Source organism: Diceros bicornis, chromosome 13 (assembly GCF_020826845.1).
Source record: "Diceros bicornis minor isolate mBicDic1 chromosome 13, mDicBic1.mat.cur, whole genome shotgun sequence".
NCBI lineage: Eukaryota > Metazoa > Chordata > Mammalia > Perissodactyla > Rhinocerotidae > Diceros > Diceros bicornis.
In genome coordinates, this window is record NC_080752.1 from 10,087,207 (window position 1) to 10,105,317 (window position 18,111).

At 40.6% G+C, this 18,111-nt stretch overlaps 1 protein-coding gene across 1 annotated transcript in view; it reads right to left on the minus strand.

Annotated features, from left to right (window-relative positions):
* Nucleotides 1–13,474, minus strand: part of LOC131412594 (cytochrome P450 4X1-like) — a 35,293-nt gene extending 21,819 nt beyond the window's left edge. The window contains 5 exon segments of the mRNA XM_058552334.1: nucleotides 59–186; nucleotides 1,259–1,303; nucleotides 2,474–2,615; nucleotides 13,299–13,435; nucleotides 13,438–13,474. Of these exon segments, the coding sequence (XP_058408317.1) occupies nucleotides 59–186; nucleotides 1,259–1,303; nucleotides 2,474–2,615; nucleotides 13,299–13,435; nucleotides 13,438–13,474 (489 nt within the window).
* Nucleotides 13,475–18,111: the final 4,637 nt, after the last annotated feature.

An 18,111-nucleotide genomic window follows, 5' to 3' on the forward strand; every position in this document is an offset into this window, starting at 1 on the left:
CCATTCCCTGTTGGAAGCATTCTGCAACACAACAGAGCACTTCTGTCCCTTCACTTACCAGCATTGTGCTCACAGAATGGGCCATCACCTCGACATATGATTTCAAGATGTTAAAATTGAATCCAGGAGTTAGTAGGCTACGGTGCTGGAACCACTTGGGTCCATCAAGACTCACCAGTCCTTTTCCTTGAGAAATAAAAGGCACACAACCTCATGCCACTTTATTAGATGAGATGAGGATGGAGAGGTGAGGAACACAGACATCATGGAGCAACCGCGACGCACAGGTAGTCATGACATGGTGGATTATCAAAGTAGTGCTCATCTATTAAGATTGAGCTGAGTTTTGGGGCCGGCCCGGTGGCGCAAGCAGTTAAGTGCGCACGCTCCGCTGCGGCAGCCCAGGGTTCGCCGGTTCGGATCCCGGGCCCACACCGATGCCCTGCTTGGCAAGCCAGGGGCAGCGTCCCATATAAAGTGGAGGAAGATGCGCACAGATGTTAGCTCAGGGCCAGTCTTCCTCAGCAAAAAAAGAGGAGGATTAGCAGATGTTAGCACAGGGATGATCATCCTCACAAAAAAAAAAAAAAAAAAAAAAAAAACATTGAGTTGAGTTTGATGCTTACATCTGGAATGGATGTATTTAGTATTGTGAGAAAGACCCCAAGTTTCGAAGCCTGATGAGAGTGTTAATCCTGAAATCCCCAGTTACTACCTTTGTAATATAGTCATGTGTCGCTTAACGATGGGGATACATTCTGAAAAATGTGTTGTTAGGTGATTTCGTGGATGTGCGAACATCACAGAGTATACTTACACAAATCTAGATGGTACAGCCTACTACACACTTAGGCTATAATGTACTAATATTATGAGACCACCATCATGTATGTCGTCCATCATTGACTGAAATGTCGTTATGCAGAGCATGACTGTAATGAAGCCACTTAACCTTCCTGAAGCTTGGTTTTCTCAATGATAAAGTATGATAATAAACATGTACTTCACTCTATCGCTGTGCACATTAAATGAAGGTGTATACATAAGGCACCTAGTCTGGTCTCTAGCTCAAAGTAGACACAACAAATATTCATCTCCTCTCCACTCCAAACCAATCCATGAACTATACCGGGAACACAAAATTCACAAGGAATTAACGCTTTTGTGAATTCCGATTTGAGTTTCTTTGGAATGCTCTCCCATGGAAAGGGGACTTAAGTGAGAGAGTGGGGTACCCCTCTCCTTTGCACATACATACCAAGACACGGAATCAAAACCTTGTACAGGTTCTTGGACTTGAGATCTGCAGAATGAAGCAGAGGAAACAGGAGACAGCATTAGAGGAAAGTAACCAGTCACAGCTGGTGAAGGTTCTCTTCATTTGCCTGCACCAACCACAAACAGTGAGCAAAAGGGGGCCCAGAGCTCACTCCCTGCAGCCCTTGGCAGGCCCAGGGAAACCCCACGTCTTGGTTCAGGAACCAGAGAATAGCAAGCCCATGAGACAGACAGGTACACAAACCCAGATTCTTCCCTTGTTTACACGTCCTCCAACAGACACAGAGATTGCCCAAGGGTCGCAAGTTTCCAGAACAGGACTTGGGGCAATGTATCATATCCTTTTCGAAAAGCAAGTCAACTCTTAGAGCAGGGGCGGCAGACACCAGAGAGTGAGGCGCTAATGCCTCCTGGGGTTCTCGGGAACTCTCACTGGACGTGCTTTACAGCTCTTGGCCTTTAAGAGGTGAGCTTGAGACGAATCAGCTGGGGGATGGGGAAACATGGAGACTTTCAGGGAAAGGCTGTTTTCTTTTATTAGGTTTTACTAAGAGGAATGGAGACAAGGGCACAGGAAAGAAAGATGAGAACATCAGACCTTAGTTTTACAGAGTTCATGGAGCGAAAACTGGACATTTTAATTTTGTGCTATGAGATAATCCACCGTGGAAGCCTTGGAAAAGGGTTGGATGGGAGAGTCAGATGACCTGTGCCCCAAGAGGGAACACAGTTGAGAAATGGGCAGAAATCAAAAACAAAATCTGGACCACAATCAAGAGGGTAGACTGGTAAATTAATGACCTGGCACTCAGGTTCAGGTACTGAACAGCAGAGGCAGAGCCAATTCTGAATCCCCTGAAGATTTCTGCTCAAGAAAGGGCTGGGGGTGGGGAGTGTTGCTGACACAGAACACACAAAAGCAAGAGAGGCCAAGGAAGCCCCTGGTGATCTGGTGGTGCCACCTGGGCTCTAAGATACACTGACCTAAAAGGGCCCATGAGAGCCTGAACTAGACGGGGGGCTGGGGAACATGGGACCCCCTTCAGGATTGATGGGAAACCTCCCCACCCTTTCTCCACTGTCTCTTAAAGGCCCAATAGAGGCCTCTGCTGCAGAATTCCTTTAGAATCCTGCCTGTAGGCTGTGCATATAACTCCTGGGAGGATTAGCTTCCTGAGATTCCCTCTTTTCTTACCTGTTCTGCTCAGAAATGTCTTTGCATAGTCTGGGTCATAGATATAGAAAACTGCCTGGAAGGGCCCAACCCAGCAAGGAAAGGCACAAGGGTATTTTTCAACAAGTTCCTCAAGCTTCTCCATTTTACCATCCTGAAGTAACTGCAGTGAAAAAAGTGAAGGAAATTGGAGAAGCCAACCAGTCTGGACTCGCCCCTCCTACAGGCACAAACTGAGCTCAGGGCCCAGACTGAAATCGCACAGGCAGAAGGGCCCAATCCTTTTTCTGGAAGTGGCTGAACTGCTTTCCTTGGGATTTCTAAGCTTGGGATATAATTTTCTAAACAAGGTTAGCGTATTTATTTTCTCACTATAAATACATGTTGTATCCCCAGACCAAGTCACTATCAAACGACACATACTGTGAGCTGTTTTCCCAACAGAGAGGGTGGAGTGAGCAGAGTCACACACTCTGTCTCACCACGAACGTCACACACTTAGATTAGAAGTGGAGTCTGGAAGATGAAAAAGTTCTTTTTTCCTATGTGGGAAGCAAACTGTTAGTAGATTGACATGGCCCACCAACCAGCTGACCGCACCATTCCCTCTCTCTATTTATTGATGAGTGATTCTTTCTCATGACTTAATAGTAAACACTTCTTTCTAAAAACCTGCCAACTCCATCTACAAAGAAAATCCAATTTTTTCCCTTATGACAGTAAAAGGCTCATTTATACAGGTGTGTGAAGCTTGAAGCAAACTCAAATACAAAACTCTCAGCTTCCAACCTTTATAAATCAGTACAAATACTACCATCAGAAATGAACTTTTTGCCTTGACAAGCAGATTACTAATGTGTCATTTAAGCAGTTCCTCCTCTAAATCACTGACAATGAGACTCATTTACATTCACTTCTTGTATAAAGTGGGGGGTGGGGGGGCACCCGTATGTGTGTGTCTGAGTGTATGTGTTTGACCGGGTGTACGTGTGTGTCTGGGTGTACGTGTGTGTCTGGGTGTATGTGTGTGGGTGCATGTGTGTGTCTGGGTGTATGTGTTTGTATTGTATGTCTGGGTGTATTGTGTCTAAGCATATGTGTGTGTGTGGGTGTATCTGTGTGTCTGGATGTACGTGTGTGGGTGTATGCGTGTGTCTGGGTGTACATGTGTTTCTGGGTGTACGTGTGTATCTGGGTGTATGTGTGTATCTGGGTGTACATGTGTGGCTGTGTGTGTGTGTCTGACTGTATGTGCATGTCTGGGTGTACGTGTGTGGGTGTATGTGTTTGTCTGGATGTATGTGTGTGTCTGGATGTATGCGTGTTTAAGTGTATGTGTGTGTGGGTGTATGTGTGTGTCTGGGTGTACATGTGTGTCTGGATGTATATGTGTTTCTGGGTGTGCCTACACATTTGAGCATGATCGTGGGGGTCCTGACTTGCAAAGAAAGCTTAAGGCTGTCAAGTTCTTTCTTGTGTGACCAGTCACACAGGATTTGCCCTGTGACTGTTTGTTCCTACCCTGAGAAGGGTGTTTCCACCTCAGAAGAGATGGAAAACTTTAGCTCCCAATTTCCTCTGTTACCAGCTAGCCCCTCTAAGCCATGAAGTGCTCCCTGCATAGTTTAGGGCCCCTAAAATGTTGAGACTCTTGACATCTAATTCCTGAAATGCTACAGACTTTTTGCTCCCATTCCCACAACAAAGCCAGTGATAAGTGCCCACTGATGACCCAAGCAGTGTTTCCCAACAATGTGAATATTTATTCATCTGCAAGCAATAAACAGACGAGAATTTATTAAGTGCCTATTATATGTGCCATAGAGATTCAGATAAATATAAGACAGGCAAGATCTTTGCCCTCATGGAAATTATAGCCTCATATGAAGATTATTTCTTTAGGTTAGACATTGTCAGGGATACCCTCAGCCACAAGCATTTGGTTATACTTTTAGTAACTTATGTGTGGACAAAAAGGACAGAAAGCTATTGTGAATCTTGTAATTTATGAGTTTATATTTCTTCACCCACAGCAACATCTAAATACATTTGAAAATACATATTACACATATTTAGGAAATGGTCAGAAATATTCGGAAAATGCTTAGTACCCAGAGAAACAGCACCTCTTCCTACACACCTTATCTTATGCATCTCTTCCATCTGGATGTTCATCTATAACCTAAAGTTATATATGAATGTTAAATTAAATTAAATTTCAGAACACCAGAGGCAAAGTAAAGACGTTACAACTGCTAGACAGGAAGAGCAAAGGGTCAAATAACAAGTATTAAGAACGAGAAAGGTGAGAGGATTCTGGAAAGATGGCAGACTAGGAAGTACCAGTATTCTGTCTCCCCACCTAGACAACTATCACACTGGCAGAATCTGTCTGATGTACCTATTTTGGAACTCTGGAGTTGAAGCCTTGCAACTTTCAGGGGGAAGGCTTAGACTGTAAATCGTGGATAATTTTGGTCAATTTCAGCTCTTTGCACAGTAGCAGCTACCCATTCCCCACCTCTAGGCCTTTGGCAAGCAGCTGCAAGTGTTCCCGGAGCAGCTTGCAGACAGCTTGTGGGAGCCAGAGGAACAAAAAGACCCTGTCCTCCAAATATTGGGAATCTGTCCTGTGATTACTGCTTCCTTCCTCTGTCACAGAGGTGCAGACAAAAAGGCCAGTGGCCATTGTTGTTGCACCTCCCCTCATTGTTGCAAGCCCTTCCCACTCTGGCTGAAGGGACTTCCAGGGGATTTACGGTTGGTGACTTTTTCCCCCATCACTTTTCTCTTTTTTCCCTTTTGAGAGCCAGACATTGAAGACTAGGACATTCAAAAGCAACTGTACATATGGGGAAAATTAGAAAGTGACCGCACATGCCCAAGGAAAGGTATAGATCCAGAAAAGACCCTCAAATACATTAAGTTTACACCTCATGCTGATCCTTGGCATACAGAGAGCCTCAAACAACTAAAAACAAAAAAAAAGCAAACCCTGGGGAAGGGGGAGAATCTGATTTCCAGAGTTATCATATCATTAGATTGAAATGTCCAGCTTTCAACAAAGAATCACAAGGCATACAAAGAAAAAGGAAAATATAGCCCATATAAAGGAAAAAATTAAATCAACAGAAACTGTCCCTGAAAAAGACCTTGTGGCAGCACTACTAGACAAAGACTTTAAAATAACTGTCTTATAGATGTTCAAAGAACTAAAGCAAGATGTGGAGAAAGTCAAGAAAATGATGTATGAACAAAATGGAAATATCATTAAAGAGATAGAAAACCTAAAAAGAAACCAAAAAGAAATGCTGGAGATGAAAAGTACAATAACTGAAATAAAAAACTCACTAGGGGGATTCAAAGGTAGATATGATCAGACAAAGAGAGAATCAATGAACTTGAAGACAGAACAATGGAAATTACTGAGTCTGAGGAACAGAAAGAAAAATGATTGAAGAAAAGTGAACAGAGCCTAAGGGACCTATGGGACACCATCAAGCAGACCAACCTACAGTCCCAGAAGGAGAAGAGAGAGGAGAAGGGAATAGAGAGAATATTTGAAGAAATAATGGCTAAAAACTTCCCAAATTTGATGAGAGACATGAATATAAACATCTAACAAGCTCAGTGAACTCCAAGTAAGATGAACTCAAAGGGATCCACACTGAGTCATATTATAATCAAACTTTTGAAAGACAAAGACAAAAAGAGAATCTTGAAACCAGCAAGAAAGAAGTAGCTCATTACATACAAGGGATCCTCAATAAGATTATCAGTATATTTCTCATCAGAAACTTTGGAAGACAGAAGACAGTGGGCTGATATATTCCAAGTGCTCACAGAAAAAAAAAACCCTGTCAACCAAGTGTCCTATAAGCTGGCAAAACTGTCCTTCAAAAGTGAGGGGGAAATTAAGACATTCTCTGATAGACAAAAGCTAAGGGAGCTTATACCACTAGACTTGCCCTGCAAGAAATGCTCAAAGGAGTTCTGCAGGATGAAATGAAAGGACACTAGACAGTAACTCAAAGCCATATGAAGAAATAAAGATCTCAGTAAAGGTAAATACATTGGCAGTTATAAAAGCTAATATTATTGTAACAATGGTTTGTAACCCTACTTTTTTTTTCTACATGATTTTAGAGACTAATGCATTTAAAAGAATTATTAGTTTAGGTTTGGGGCTACAACATATAAAGATATAATTTTATGACATCAACAACTAAAATGGGTGGGGACAGAGTTGTAAAGGAGCAGAGTTTTTGTATGTTATTGAAGTTAAGCTGATATAATTCCAAATTAGTGTGTTATAACTTTAGGATATTAAATGTAATCCCCATGGTAACCACAAAGAAAATAGCTATAGAATATACATAAAAGAAAATAAGAAAGGAATTTAAATATTTCAGTACAAAAAATCAACTAAACACAAAAGAAGATAGTAATGCAGGAAATGAGGGACAAAAAAAAAGCTACAAAGCATATAGAAAACAAATAGCAAAAAGACAAAGAAAGTCCCTCCTTATCAGTAATTACTTTAAAAGTAAATGGATTAAACTCTCAAATCAAAACACAGAGATTGACATAATGTATTTTAAAAAAACATAATCCAACTATATGCTGTCTACAAGACTCATTTGGAATCTAAAGACGTAATTAGATTAAAAGTGAAAGGATGGAAAGAGATATTCCATGCAATAGAAACCAAAAGAGAGCAGGGGTGGCTATATTAATATCAGACAAAGTATACTTTAAATCAAAAAAGGTTACAGAGACAAAAAGGACATTATATACTGAAAAAAAGTTCAATACAAGAAGATAGAACAATTATACATTTTTTGCACCTAACGACAGACCATCAAAATATATGAAGCAGAAGCTGAGAGAATTGAAGAAAGAAATAAGCAGTTCTACAATAATTGTTGGGGATTTCAACACCCCATTTTCAATAATGGATAGAACAATCATACAGAAGTTAAGTGAGCAAACAGAGGACTTAACACAATAAAACAACTAGATCTAACAGACATATACAGAACGCTCTACCCAACAACAGTGGCATACATATTCTTTTCAAGTGCATATGGGACATTTTCCAGGATAAACCATACATTAGGCCACAAATTAATTCTCAGTAGATTTTAAAAGATAGATATCATGCAAAATATCTTCTCCGACCACAAAGAGATGAAGTTAGAAATCAATAACAAGGAAAATGGAAAAATTCACAAATTTGTGGAAATCAAACAATCTTACACAACCAATAGATCAAAGAATAAATCACAAGGGAAATAAGAAAATACTTAGAGATGAATGAAAATGAAAATACAACGTACCAAAATTTATGGAACACAGAAAAGGCAGTAAAGGGGGAAATGTATAGCTAGAAATACTTACATTAAGAAATAAGAAAGATCTCAAATCAACAAACTAACTTTACAACTTAAGGAACTCGAAAAAGAAAAACAAAACTAAACCCAAAGCTAGCAAAGGGAAGGAAAAAATAATGATTAGAGCAGAGATAAACAAAATAAAGAATAGAGAAAACCAATGAAACTAAAAATTGGTTCTTTGAAAAGATAACAAAATCTACATATCTTTAGCTAGATGGACTAAGAAAAAAAGAGAGAAGACTCTTCTTTTTTTTTTTCTTTTTTCTGAGGAAGATTAGCCCTGAGCTAACATCTGTTGACAATCTTCCTCTTTTTGCTTGAGGAAGATTTGCCCAGAGCTAACATCTATTCTGATCTTCCTCTATTTTGTATGTGGGTCGCCACCACAGCATGGCCACCAACAAGTGGTGTAGGTCCACACCCAGGAACTGAACCCAGGCCACTGAAGTGCAGCATGCCACAGAGCCAGCCCAAGACTCTTCTTTCTTAAATGACTAAAATCAGAAATGAAATTGGGGACATTACTACTGATTCTACAGAAATAAAAAGGATTATAAGAGAGTACTATGAACAACTGAATACCAACAAATTGGATGAAATGGACAAATTCCTAGAAACACAAAACCCACCAACACTAAATCACAAAGAAATAGAAAATCAGAATAGACCGATAAGTAATAGGGAATTGAATTAGTAATCAAAAATCTCCCAACAAAGAGATGCCTTGGACCTGATGGCTTCACTGGTGAATTCTACCAAACATTTAAAGAAGAACTAATACCAATCCTTCTCAAAATTTTCCAAAATATTGAAGAGGAGGGAACATTTCCTAACTCATTCTGTTAGGCCAAAGTCAGACAAAGTCACTACAAAAAAGGAAAACTACAGATCGATATTCCTTATGAACACTGATGCAAAAATCCTCAACAAAATACTAGGAAACTGAATTCAGCAGCATATTAAAAGAATTATATACCATGACCAAGTGGGATTTATCCCTGGAAAGCAAGGATGCTTCAACACATGAAAATCAATCAATATAATACACCACATTAACAGAATGAAGGAAAAAAAACCTCATGATTATCTCAATTGATACAGAAAAAGCATTTGACAAAATTCAACACTCCCTCATGATAAAAAAACATGCAAGAAACTAGGAATAGAAGGAAACTACCTCAACATTATAAAAGTCATATATGAAAAACCCACAATGAACATCACACTCAATGGTAAAAGATTAAAAGATTTTCCTCTAAAATAAGGAACAAGGCAAGAATGCCCATTTTTGCCACTTCTATTCAACATAGTACTAGAAGTTGTAGCCAGTGCAATTAGGCAAGAAAAAGAAATAGAAGGCATCCAAATTGGAAAAGAAGAAGTAAAATTATCTCTCTTCACAGATATTATGATCTTATATGTAGAAAACCCTAAAGATTCCACCAAAAAACCCTGTTATAACTATTAAATGAATTCAGCAAAGTATAGGATACAAAGTCAGTTGTATTTCTACACTAAAATGTAGAAAACCTACATTTCTACACAAAACCCAGTTGCATTTCTATACACTAACAATGAACAATCTGAAAAGAAAATTACAAAAACAAATACATTTACAATAGCATCAAAAAGAATAAAATACTTAGAAGGTGAAACCAAGTATTGGAAAACCAAGTATTTCCAACCAATGAGGTGAAAGACATGTACAGTGAAAACTACAAAACATTGCTGAAAGAAATTTAAAAAGATATAAATAAATAGAAACATATCCCATGTTCATGGATTGGAAGACTTAATATTGGTAAGATGTCTATATTACCCAAAGCAATCTACAGATTCACTGTAATCCCTGTCAAAATCCCAATGATGTGTTTTACACAAATAGAAAAATCTATCCTAAAATTCATATGGAATATCAAAGGACCTTGAATAGCCAAAACAATCTTCAGTAAGAACAACAAAGCTGGAAGACTTACATTTCCTGATTCCAAACTTACTACAAAGCTACAGGAATCAAAACAGAATGGTTCTGGCATGAAGATAGACATATAGACAAATGTAATGGAATAAAAAGCCCAGAAATAAACCCTCTGATATATAGTCAAATGATTTTTGACAAAGGCACCAGGACCATTCAATGAGGAAAGGACAGTCTTTTCAACAAATGGTGCTGGGAAAACTGAATATCCACATGCAACAGAATGAAGTTGGACCCTAACCTAACACCATATACAAAAATGAACTCAAAATAGATCAAAGACCTAAATGTAAGACCTAAAACTATAGAAGAAAACATAGGGCAAAAGCTTTACAACATTGTATCTGGCAATGATTTCTTCAATAAGACACCAAAGGCACAAGCAAAAAAGAAAAAAATAGACAAACTGGAGTTCATGAAAATTAAAAAATTTTGTGCATGAAAAGATAATATCAACAGAGTAAAAAGGCAACCCATAGAATGGGAGAAAATATTTGCCAATCATATATCTGATAAGGGATTAATACCTAGAATTTATAGAGAACTGCTAAAATTCAACAACAAAAAACAAACAACCTGATTCAAAAATGGGCAAAGGACTTAAATAGACATTTCTCCAAAGAAGATATAAAAATGGCATTGAACACATGAAAAGATGCTCAATATCACTGATAACTAGGAAAATGCAAATCATAATTACAAGACACTACCTCACACCCATTAGGATGGCTACTATCAAAAAAAAAAACAGACAATAACAAGTATTGGTGAGGATGTGGAGAAATTGGAACGCCTGTGCACTTTTGGTGGAAATGTAAAATGGTACTGCCACTATGGAAAACAGTATGGTGGTTTCTCGAAAAATTAAAAATAGAATTACCATATGATCCAGCAATTCCACTTCTGGGTATATATCTAAAAGAATAGAAAGCAGGGTCTCAAAGAGATATTTGTACACCTATGTTCACAATAGCTAAAATGTGGACACAAGCCACTGTCCATCAATGGATGAATGGATAAACAAAATGTGGTATATATATTCAATGGAATATTAGCCTTAAAAAGGAAGGAAAGTCTGACGTATGCTATAATATAGATAAACCTTGAGGACTTATGCTAAGTGAAATAATCTAGTCACAAAAAGATAAATACCACATAACTCCACTTATATGAGATACTTAGAGTAGTCAAAATCATAGAGACAGAAAATAGACTGATGGTTACCAGGGGCTGAGGAGAGGCAGAAATGGGGAGTTATTGTTTAATGGATATAGAGTTTCAGTTTTACAAGATGAAAATAGCTACAGAGTTGGATAGTATTGATAGTTGCACAACATTATAAATGCATTTAATATCACTGAACTGTACACTTTAAAAAATGGTTAATATGATAAATTTTATGTTGTCTGTATTTTACCACAATAAAAAAGTTGGAAAAAAATCAGAAAGGTATCAGAATTTTCAACAGGTATCCTGAAAGCTAGAAAACAATGGAACAATGTCTTCAAAGTTCTGAGAGAAAATTATTTCCAAAGTATAATTTTATACCCAGCCAAACTATCATTCAAGCTTGACATTATAATAAAGACCTTTACAGCCATTCTAGAGCTCAAAAAATTCACCTGACATTCCTTCACTCATTCTCAAGAAGCTACCCATAAAAATGATGAAATAAATCAAGAACAAAAGAAGACAGCATATCCAGGAGACAGGAGATGTGACACAGGACAGCACAACATCTGTGTATCAGGCCTAGAGACCAACCAGTCCAGACTGGAACAGGGGAAGTCTGCAGAAGAAATGCCTCCAGAAAAGCATATGGATGGACAGATTGTTTGATATGCTTGAATATTTGGAAATACTATTGAGACGTGTTTGACAGATCTATTAAAGCATTTGTAAAAAAAAAAAAATAGTGATAGATATGGAAAAACTAAGCATATGAGAAAAGGAGGAAGTTAATAACACCATGGGGGAAAAAAGCTCTATGCAAAAAGGAACAAAATCCACCATTAGGTCAGTGGCAAGTAACATTTACATAATCAAAAAATATAAAGACTAGTTTTTCTATTTAACAAAAAAATACAATATAACTATACTGGGACAGTAAAAGATGAGGTATAAGTGATTACTCATCATGAGGTAGTTAATAAATGGATATCTAAAATTACTAAATTAAGAAGTGCAACACAGAGCCAGCCCTGACCGCCTAGTGGTTAAGGTTCAGTGCTCTCACCACTTCGGTAGCCCGGGTTTGTTTCCTGGTCATGGAACCACACCACCCGTCTGTCAGCAGCCATGCTCTGGCAGTGGCTCACCCAGCAGAACTAGAAGGACTTAGAACTAGGATATACAACCATGCACTGGGGCTTTGGGGAGGGGAAAAAGAAGAGGAAGATTGGCAACAGATGTTAGCTCAGAGCCAATCTTTCCCTGCAAAAAATAAAAAGATATGCAACATAGTAATATTACTTTACAAGTAAGGATGTAAATAAACAGATGACGACTTGAAAGCAGTTGCCTTAGGGAAGAGAACTAGGAGTAGGGGAGACAGAGGATCACTTAGCAGCTCTGCTGGGAACACACTCCCCACCCCACTCACCCTTTACCACTCTGCTCAGCCTTTCAGACTTTCCTTCCTCCTTTAGGTAGAGATATGTACTTCCCTCCAAGATCCCCTTATCCCTAGGCCTCTGTCAAAGCACTCATTACCCTGTATTTTCATTTTCTCTCTGTGGTCTAAATATGCATCCGACTTGGGCCCCCTGAGAGCAGGCACCTGTCTCCTCCTTGTAATCCCATCACCTATCACACACCTGCCGCTCAAAGTTGGTTGAATGACTAAAACAAGGAATCAGGGGTGGGAGTGAAGTGAGAACAGCAGAAACCAAAAGCTCAGGGTCTCCCTCTACTTGACAAATTTCATGTAGTCACTATTTTTTGAGTGATTGGCTGGGGCTGCTCCCTACTTCTCAAGAATCTTAGGAAAAGAAAGTTAATTTTCTCTGGTTGGAATGGACTAAGGGTGGCAACTATTGCGTCCAATTTTGCATATTTTCTGCAATTAATAAGTGTTACTCAGGATAACATACTATTTTTTAGCAATATATGTGGAAGGCTTTTTAAAATGCAATACAAATAAGTGCAATATAAATAAAATGCATCTATATGCAAGAGATTGGTGAAGCAATTAGACACAGACCTGAGTTACACCACGCTCTCTTTTTCTGTGTTCTGTCTCTTTAAATAACCCCCTCCCAGCTCCCCAAGATTCCTCTCTAATGGCTCCAGGGTGTTTCCCTTTCCCTGTAGGCTGTGAGGGAGCAAGTCTGGCGTAAGGAAAAGATGCCCAGAGCCACACGCTGGGCTAGAGAGGTCTGTGCAGGTCGGAGGAATGGGAGGAAGGGAAGGAAGCAGCCGCCTCTCCCCGCCCAATTTCCAGCATCCTCCTTCTCCTCTCCCTTCCATCTACCTTCCGGTGCCCGTAGAACCAGTGGGTGGGGGGCGCGGGGAAGGGGCGCAGGTCTCGTAGCAGCCGCTGCCTCCGCAGGTAGAGCTTGATGGCCTGCATCAGTCCCAGGGCCAGACAGAACACGAAAGCCAGGTAAAAGGCCGCGCCCAGCGCGTCTCCAGCCAGGAGGACTCCATCGCTGTGCGCCGCGCGGATTGCCGGCAGTCTGCGCGGCCGAGGAGAGCGGGAGCGTTCTCGAGCCCCGCGCTTGGGGAGGATCACCCAGCCCACCCGTCTCTGTGGCCTCCGGGAAGATCGAAGAGGAAGAAGGAAGAGCGGTGGGAGGGGCAGCTCGGGCTCCGCCGGAGGAGGCAGGAGCGAGTTCCCGGATTTCTAAGCCTGTCTCAACTGATGCAAACCTTCATTCGGGACGACTTCTTGTGCCCCCCTGGAGTGTCACACGTCATGTGTGACAGTTTTCAGTCGCAGGAGGTCTGAAATTAGGTTTTGAAATAATGCCAGGGCTGAGGTCATTGTTTCTCTTTTTTGCCGCAAATAGTAAACTGCTATACAAAAAACTTTCTTTCCTACTCTGAAATTCCATGAAAACCCACAGGGGTCTGGGGGCTGGTGGTGGGCATGTATGATCATTATACATACACAGTGTGGCCTGTCCACTGGTGTGCTGGTAAATGTTTCACAACTGGTTCTTGCTCTGTTTTCTAGCGTCTACCAATGTCCACCACCTCCTGTTTCAAGCTGCCAACAGAGGACACTGAACGCTGCATGGGAAGAGATGAGAAATAGCATACCATTATATAGTATTTCCAGCATACATACAATCAGGGCACGCTACATAATCTGTGGATCCCAGCGCAAAATGAAAATGCGAGGCCCTTGTTAAAAATGTATTAACAGTTTCAAGATGATGACGGCAGAGTGTTCAACCAGGCATGCACCCTTCTGAGTGCAGGGCCCTGTGTGACTGCTCAGGCCCATGCCCATGGAGCCAGCCCTGGTTACAAGAGACGTAAATAACCTCAAGAGCATAGATGGTAGTAAAATAATTAGAAAGTAATGACTTCTTAGTATTTATTACCTAATGGGTGGTGAACTAGGATCCAACAACCTGACTGCCCAAGCTGCTATCCCCACTCCCAGCCTTCTTTATAGGCATTGCCCACAGTTCATTCATTCATTCATTCATTTATGCTAAGACAGGCACATGTTAGGTGCTGGATTTATAGCCCTGAACAATAACCTCAATCTCTGCTACAGCTCCCTGTTCTCCTCCCCATCACTGTCCCTCACTCTTCAAGCCCCACCCCAGTCTCTGGAGCCGGATTTCATCTGGCAGGTTAATAGTTAACACTCCAGTGGTAATGACTTCATTTGGACCAAGTACTGGCCCCTTGAATGTTCTATATGCACCACACCTTAAGTGTGTCAGCTCCCTCTTCCCCAGACCTTTCCACCTCCTGCCCACCTCCATCCCTCAACCAGGAGTTGTTATTCAACAGTGTCTCAGAATCTTCTGGTTTATGCAGTCTCTTCTGGGTAACTCATGGCATTTTAGTTTTTCAGATTCTTCTATGCCCTGCTCCTTCCGCAAATCATGATGGGTGTATGGTGGCCTTCATATGACTGCATCATGGTGCTCAGGCCGAAGACCTGAGATCCATGCTCTGCCCTCAGGAACCCAGCTAGTCTCAGCCTCATGAGATCTTGTCTGGTCTGGTCCCTGGGTCCTTTGTGCTGACAAATAGTAGGGAGTGGTTGGTGAACTTCTAGTTAGTTCTTTCAGCAGGGTCAGGGGCTGGGGACTCCTTAGCTGACCCAGTCCCACTCAGGCTCTTGCTAGAGGTGTTAATCCCTCTGAGACCTGGCTAGTCCATCAGCCACATTCCATGTCTTTCCTTGGAAAACAAAGGAACTCTGGGACTTTTTGCACTATACGCAGGACCTAGGAGAGGCTCGAGGGTGCTGGCTCAAGCCTTCTCTCTGCTTCACTGCCATTGTCACTCTGCTTTCTACAAAAAAAAAAAACAGCAAGGCAAAATCCCCTGTACTCTCAACTTTTCCCTCAATCTATCCAAACCCCTATCCCAGGATTTTACCCCAGAAGGGAAAAATCAGATATTCTCCTGACCACCTGCTTCCCAGCCTCTGCCAATTTTTGCTCTAGTCCACCAGGCTGGAAGAGGTGGGCTTTTCCAGAACCTCCACTTCATGTAGAAGAAACTTTCCTTATGATGTCACCTGTGTTCTCTCTACCCCGATAGAGAGTGAAGATCTAAAACCTACTCCAACAGGACATGCTAATGGGGGATTCAGGAATTTAGAAAATCATTTATTCTGGCCAAGGACTGGCTTTCAATACGTATTGCAACTCAAAACTCCCATTTTGGGGACCAAAAGCAGAGCATCAATCCCTTCCTTCTCTTGGCATTCCTGTGCAAATGTCCACCGAATTGAATTTCCTTGGCTGCAGTATAGGGGACAGGGGACACTGAAAAAGCCCCAGCAACATAATGATGCCTGGTAGGCCCAGGTAAGGAGTTCAGACTTTACCTAAGGCCGTGGGAATCCACTGAAGGGATTTAAGACGGAAAGTGACATGGTTAGATAGATCACTCTGACAGCTATTTGGAAGACAATAATAGCAGGCAAATAGTTATTGTGTGCTTACTAAGTGCCAAGTACTGTTCTAAAGTGATTTACATGTAGTAACTCACTTAATCCTCATAATAAACATTTGAGGTAGATATTACCATTATCCCCATTTTACATGTGTGGAAACTGAGACACAGAGAAATTATGCAGTCTGCACAGGGACATCAAAGGGTAAGAATGGGATCAGGATTTGAATCCAGGCAGTCTCGAGAATCCAGTTCCCAGGATCTTAACATTTAGGAGAACAAATTATGTGTGTGTGTAGGGAGTGTAAAACTGGAACGAGGAGACCAGTTTTAATGCTATTGCAATATTCAGATATGATGTGATGGTGGCCTGGACTGGACAGGTGCCATGGGACAGAGAGGCAGAATGAATGGGAGAAATATTGGAGTGTGTGTTTGATGGGAGATATGGGCACAGTTGGGAAGAAATCTAGGATGATCCCTATGTTTCTATTCATTGAGATAGAAAAAGCAAGAAGAGCCAATCTTCTCTAATACCCCTCTGGCCTCCCCCGCCCATCCTGTGTCTTCTGTTCTTCTTAAACTGTCCTCAAGACCTACCTCCTCTGCAATGCTTCTCTAACCAGCCCAGGACATGGGAATCTACCCTATGAACAATTAAAGCATTCATTTTCTTTTTTTTTAATTTTTTGTTTATTGCAGTAACATTGGTTTATAACATTGTATAAATTTCAGGTGGACATGATTATACTTCTATCTCTGCATAGATTACATCATGTTCACCACCCAAATACTAATTACAACCCATCACCACACACATGTGCTGAATTATCCCTTTTGCCCTCCTCCCTCCCCCCTTCGCCTCTGGTAACCACCAATCCAATCTCTGTCTCTATGTGTTTGTTTATTGTTGTTGTTATCTACCACTTAATGAAGGAAATCATATAGTATTTGACCTTCTCCCTCTGACTTATTTCATTTGCATGATACCCTCAATGTCCATCCATGTTGTCGCAAATGGCTGGATTTCATCATTTCTTATGGCTGAGTAGTATTCCATTGTGTATATATACCACATCTTCTTTATCCATTCGTCCTTTGATGGGCACTTAGGTTGCTTCCAAGTCTTGGCTATTGTGAATAACGCTGCAATGAACACAGGGGTGCATGTATCTTTATGCATTGGTGTTTTCAAGTTCTTTGGATAAATACCCAGCAGTGGAATAGCTGGATCATATGGTAGTTCTATCCTTGACTTTTTGAGGAATCTCCATACGGTTTCCATAGTGGCTGCACCAGTTTGCACTCCCACCAGCAGTGTATGAGAGTTCCCTTCTCTCCACATTCTCTCCAACACATGTTGTTTCCTGTCTTGTTAATTATAGCCATTCTGACGGGCGTGAGGTGATATCTCATTGTAGTTTTGATTTGCATTTCCCTGATAGTTAATGATGATGAACATCTTTTCCTGTGTCTGTTGGTCATCTGTATATCTTCTTTGGAGAAATGTCTGTTCAGGTCTTTTGCCCATTTTTTAATTGGGTTGTTAGTTTTTTTGTTGTTGAGATGCATGAGTTCTTTATATATTTTAGATATTAACCCCTTATCAGATGTATGGTTTGCAAATATCTTCTCACGATTGTTAGGTTGTCTTTTCGTTTTGTTGATGGTTTCCTTTGCTGTGCAGAAGCTTTTTAGTTTGATGTAGTCCCATTTGTTTATTTTTTCTATTGTTTCTCTTGCCCGATCAGACATGGTGCTTGAAAATATGTTGCTAAGACCGATGTCGAAGAGCGTACTGCCTATGTTTTCTTCTAGAAGTTTCATAGTTTCAGGTCTTACATTCAAGTCTTTAATCCATTTGGAGTTAAGTTTTGTGTATGGTGTAAGATAAGGGTCTACTTTCATTTTTTTGCATATGGCTATCCAGTTTTTCCAACACCATTTGTTGAAGAGACTTTCTTTTCTCCATTGTATGGTCTTGGCTCCTTTGTCAAAGATTAGCTGTCCATAGATGTGTGGGTTCATTTCTGGGCTTTCGATTCTATTCCATTGATCTGTGTGTCTGTTTTTGTGCCAGTACCATGCTGTTTTAGTTACTGTAGCTTTGTAGTATATTTTGAAATCAGGGAGTGTGATACCTCCAGCTTTGTCCTTTTTTCTCAGGATTCCTTTAGCTATTCTGGGTCTTTTGT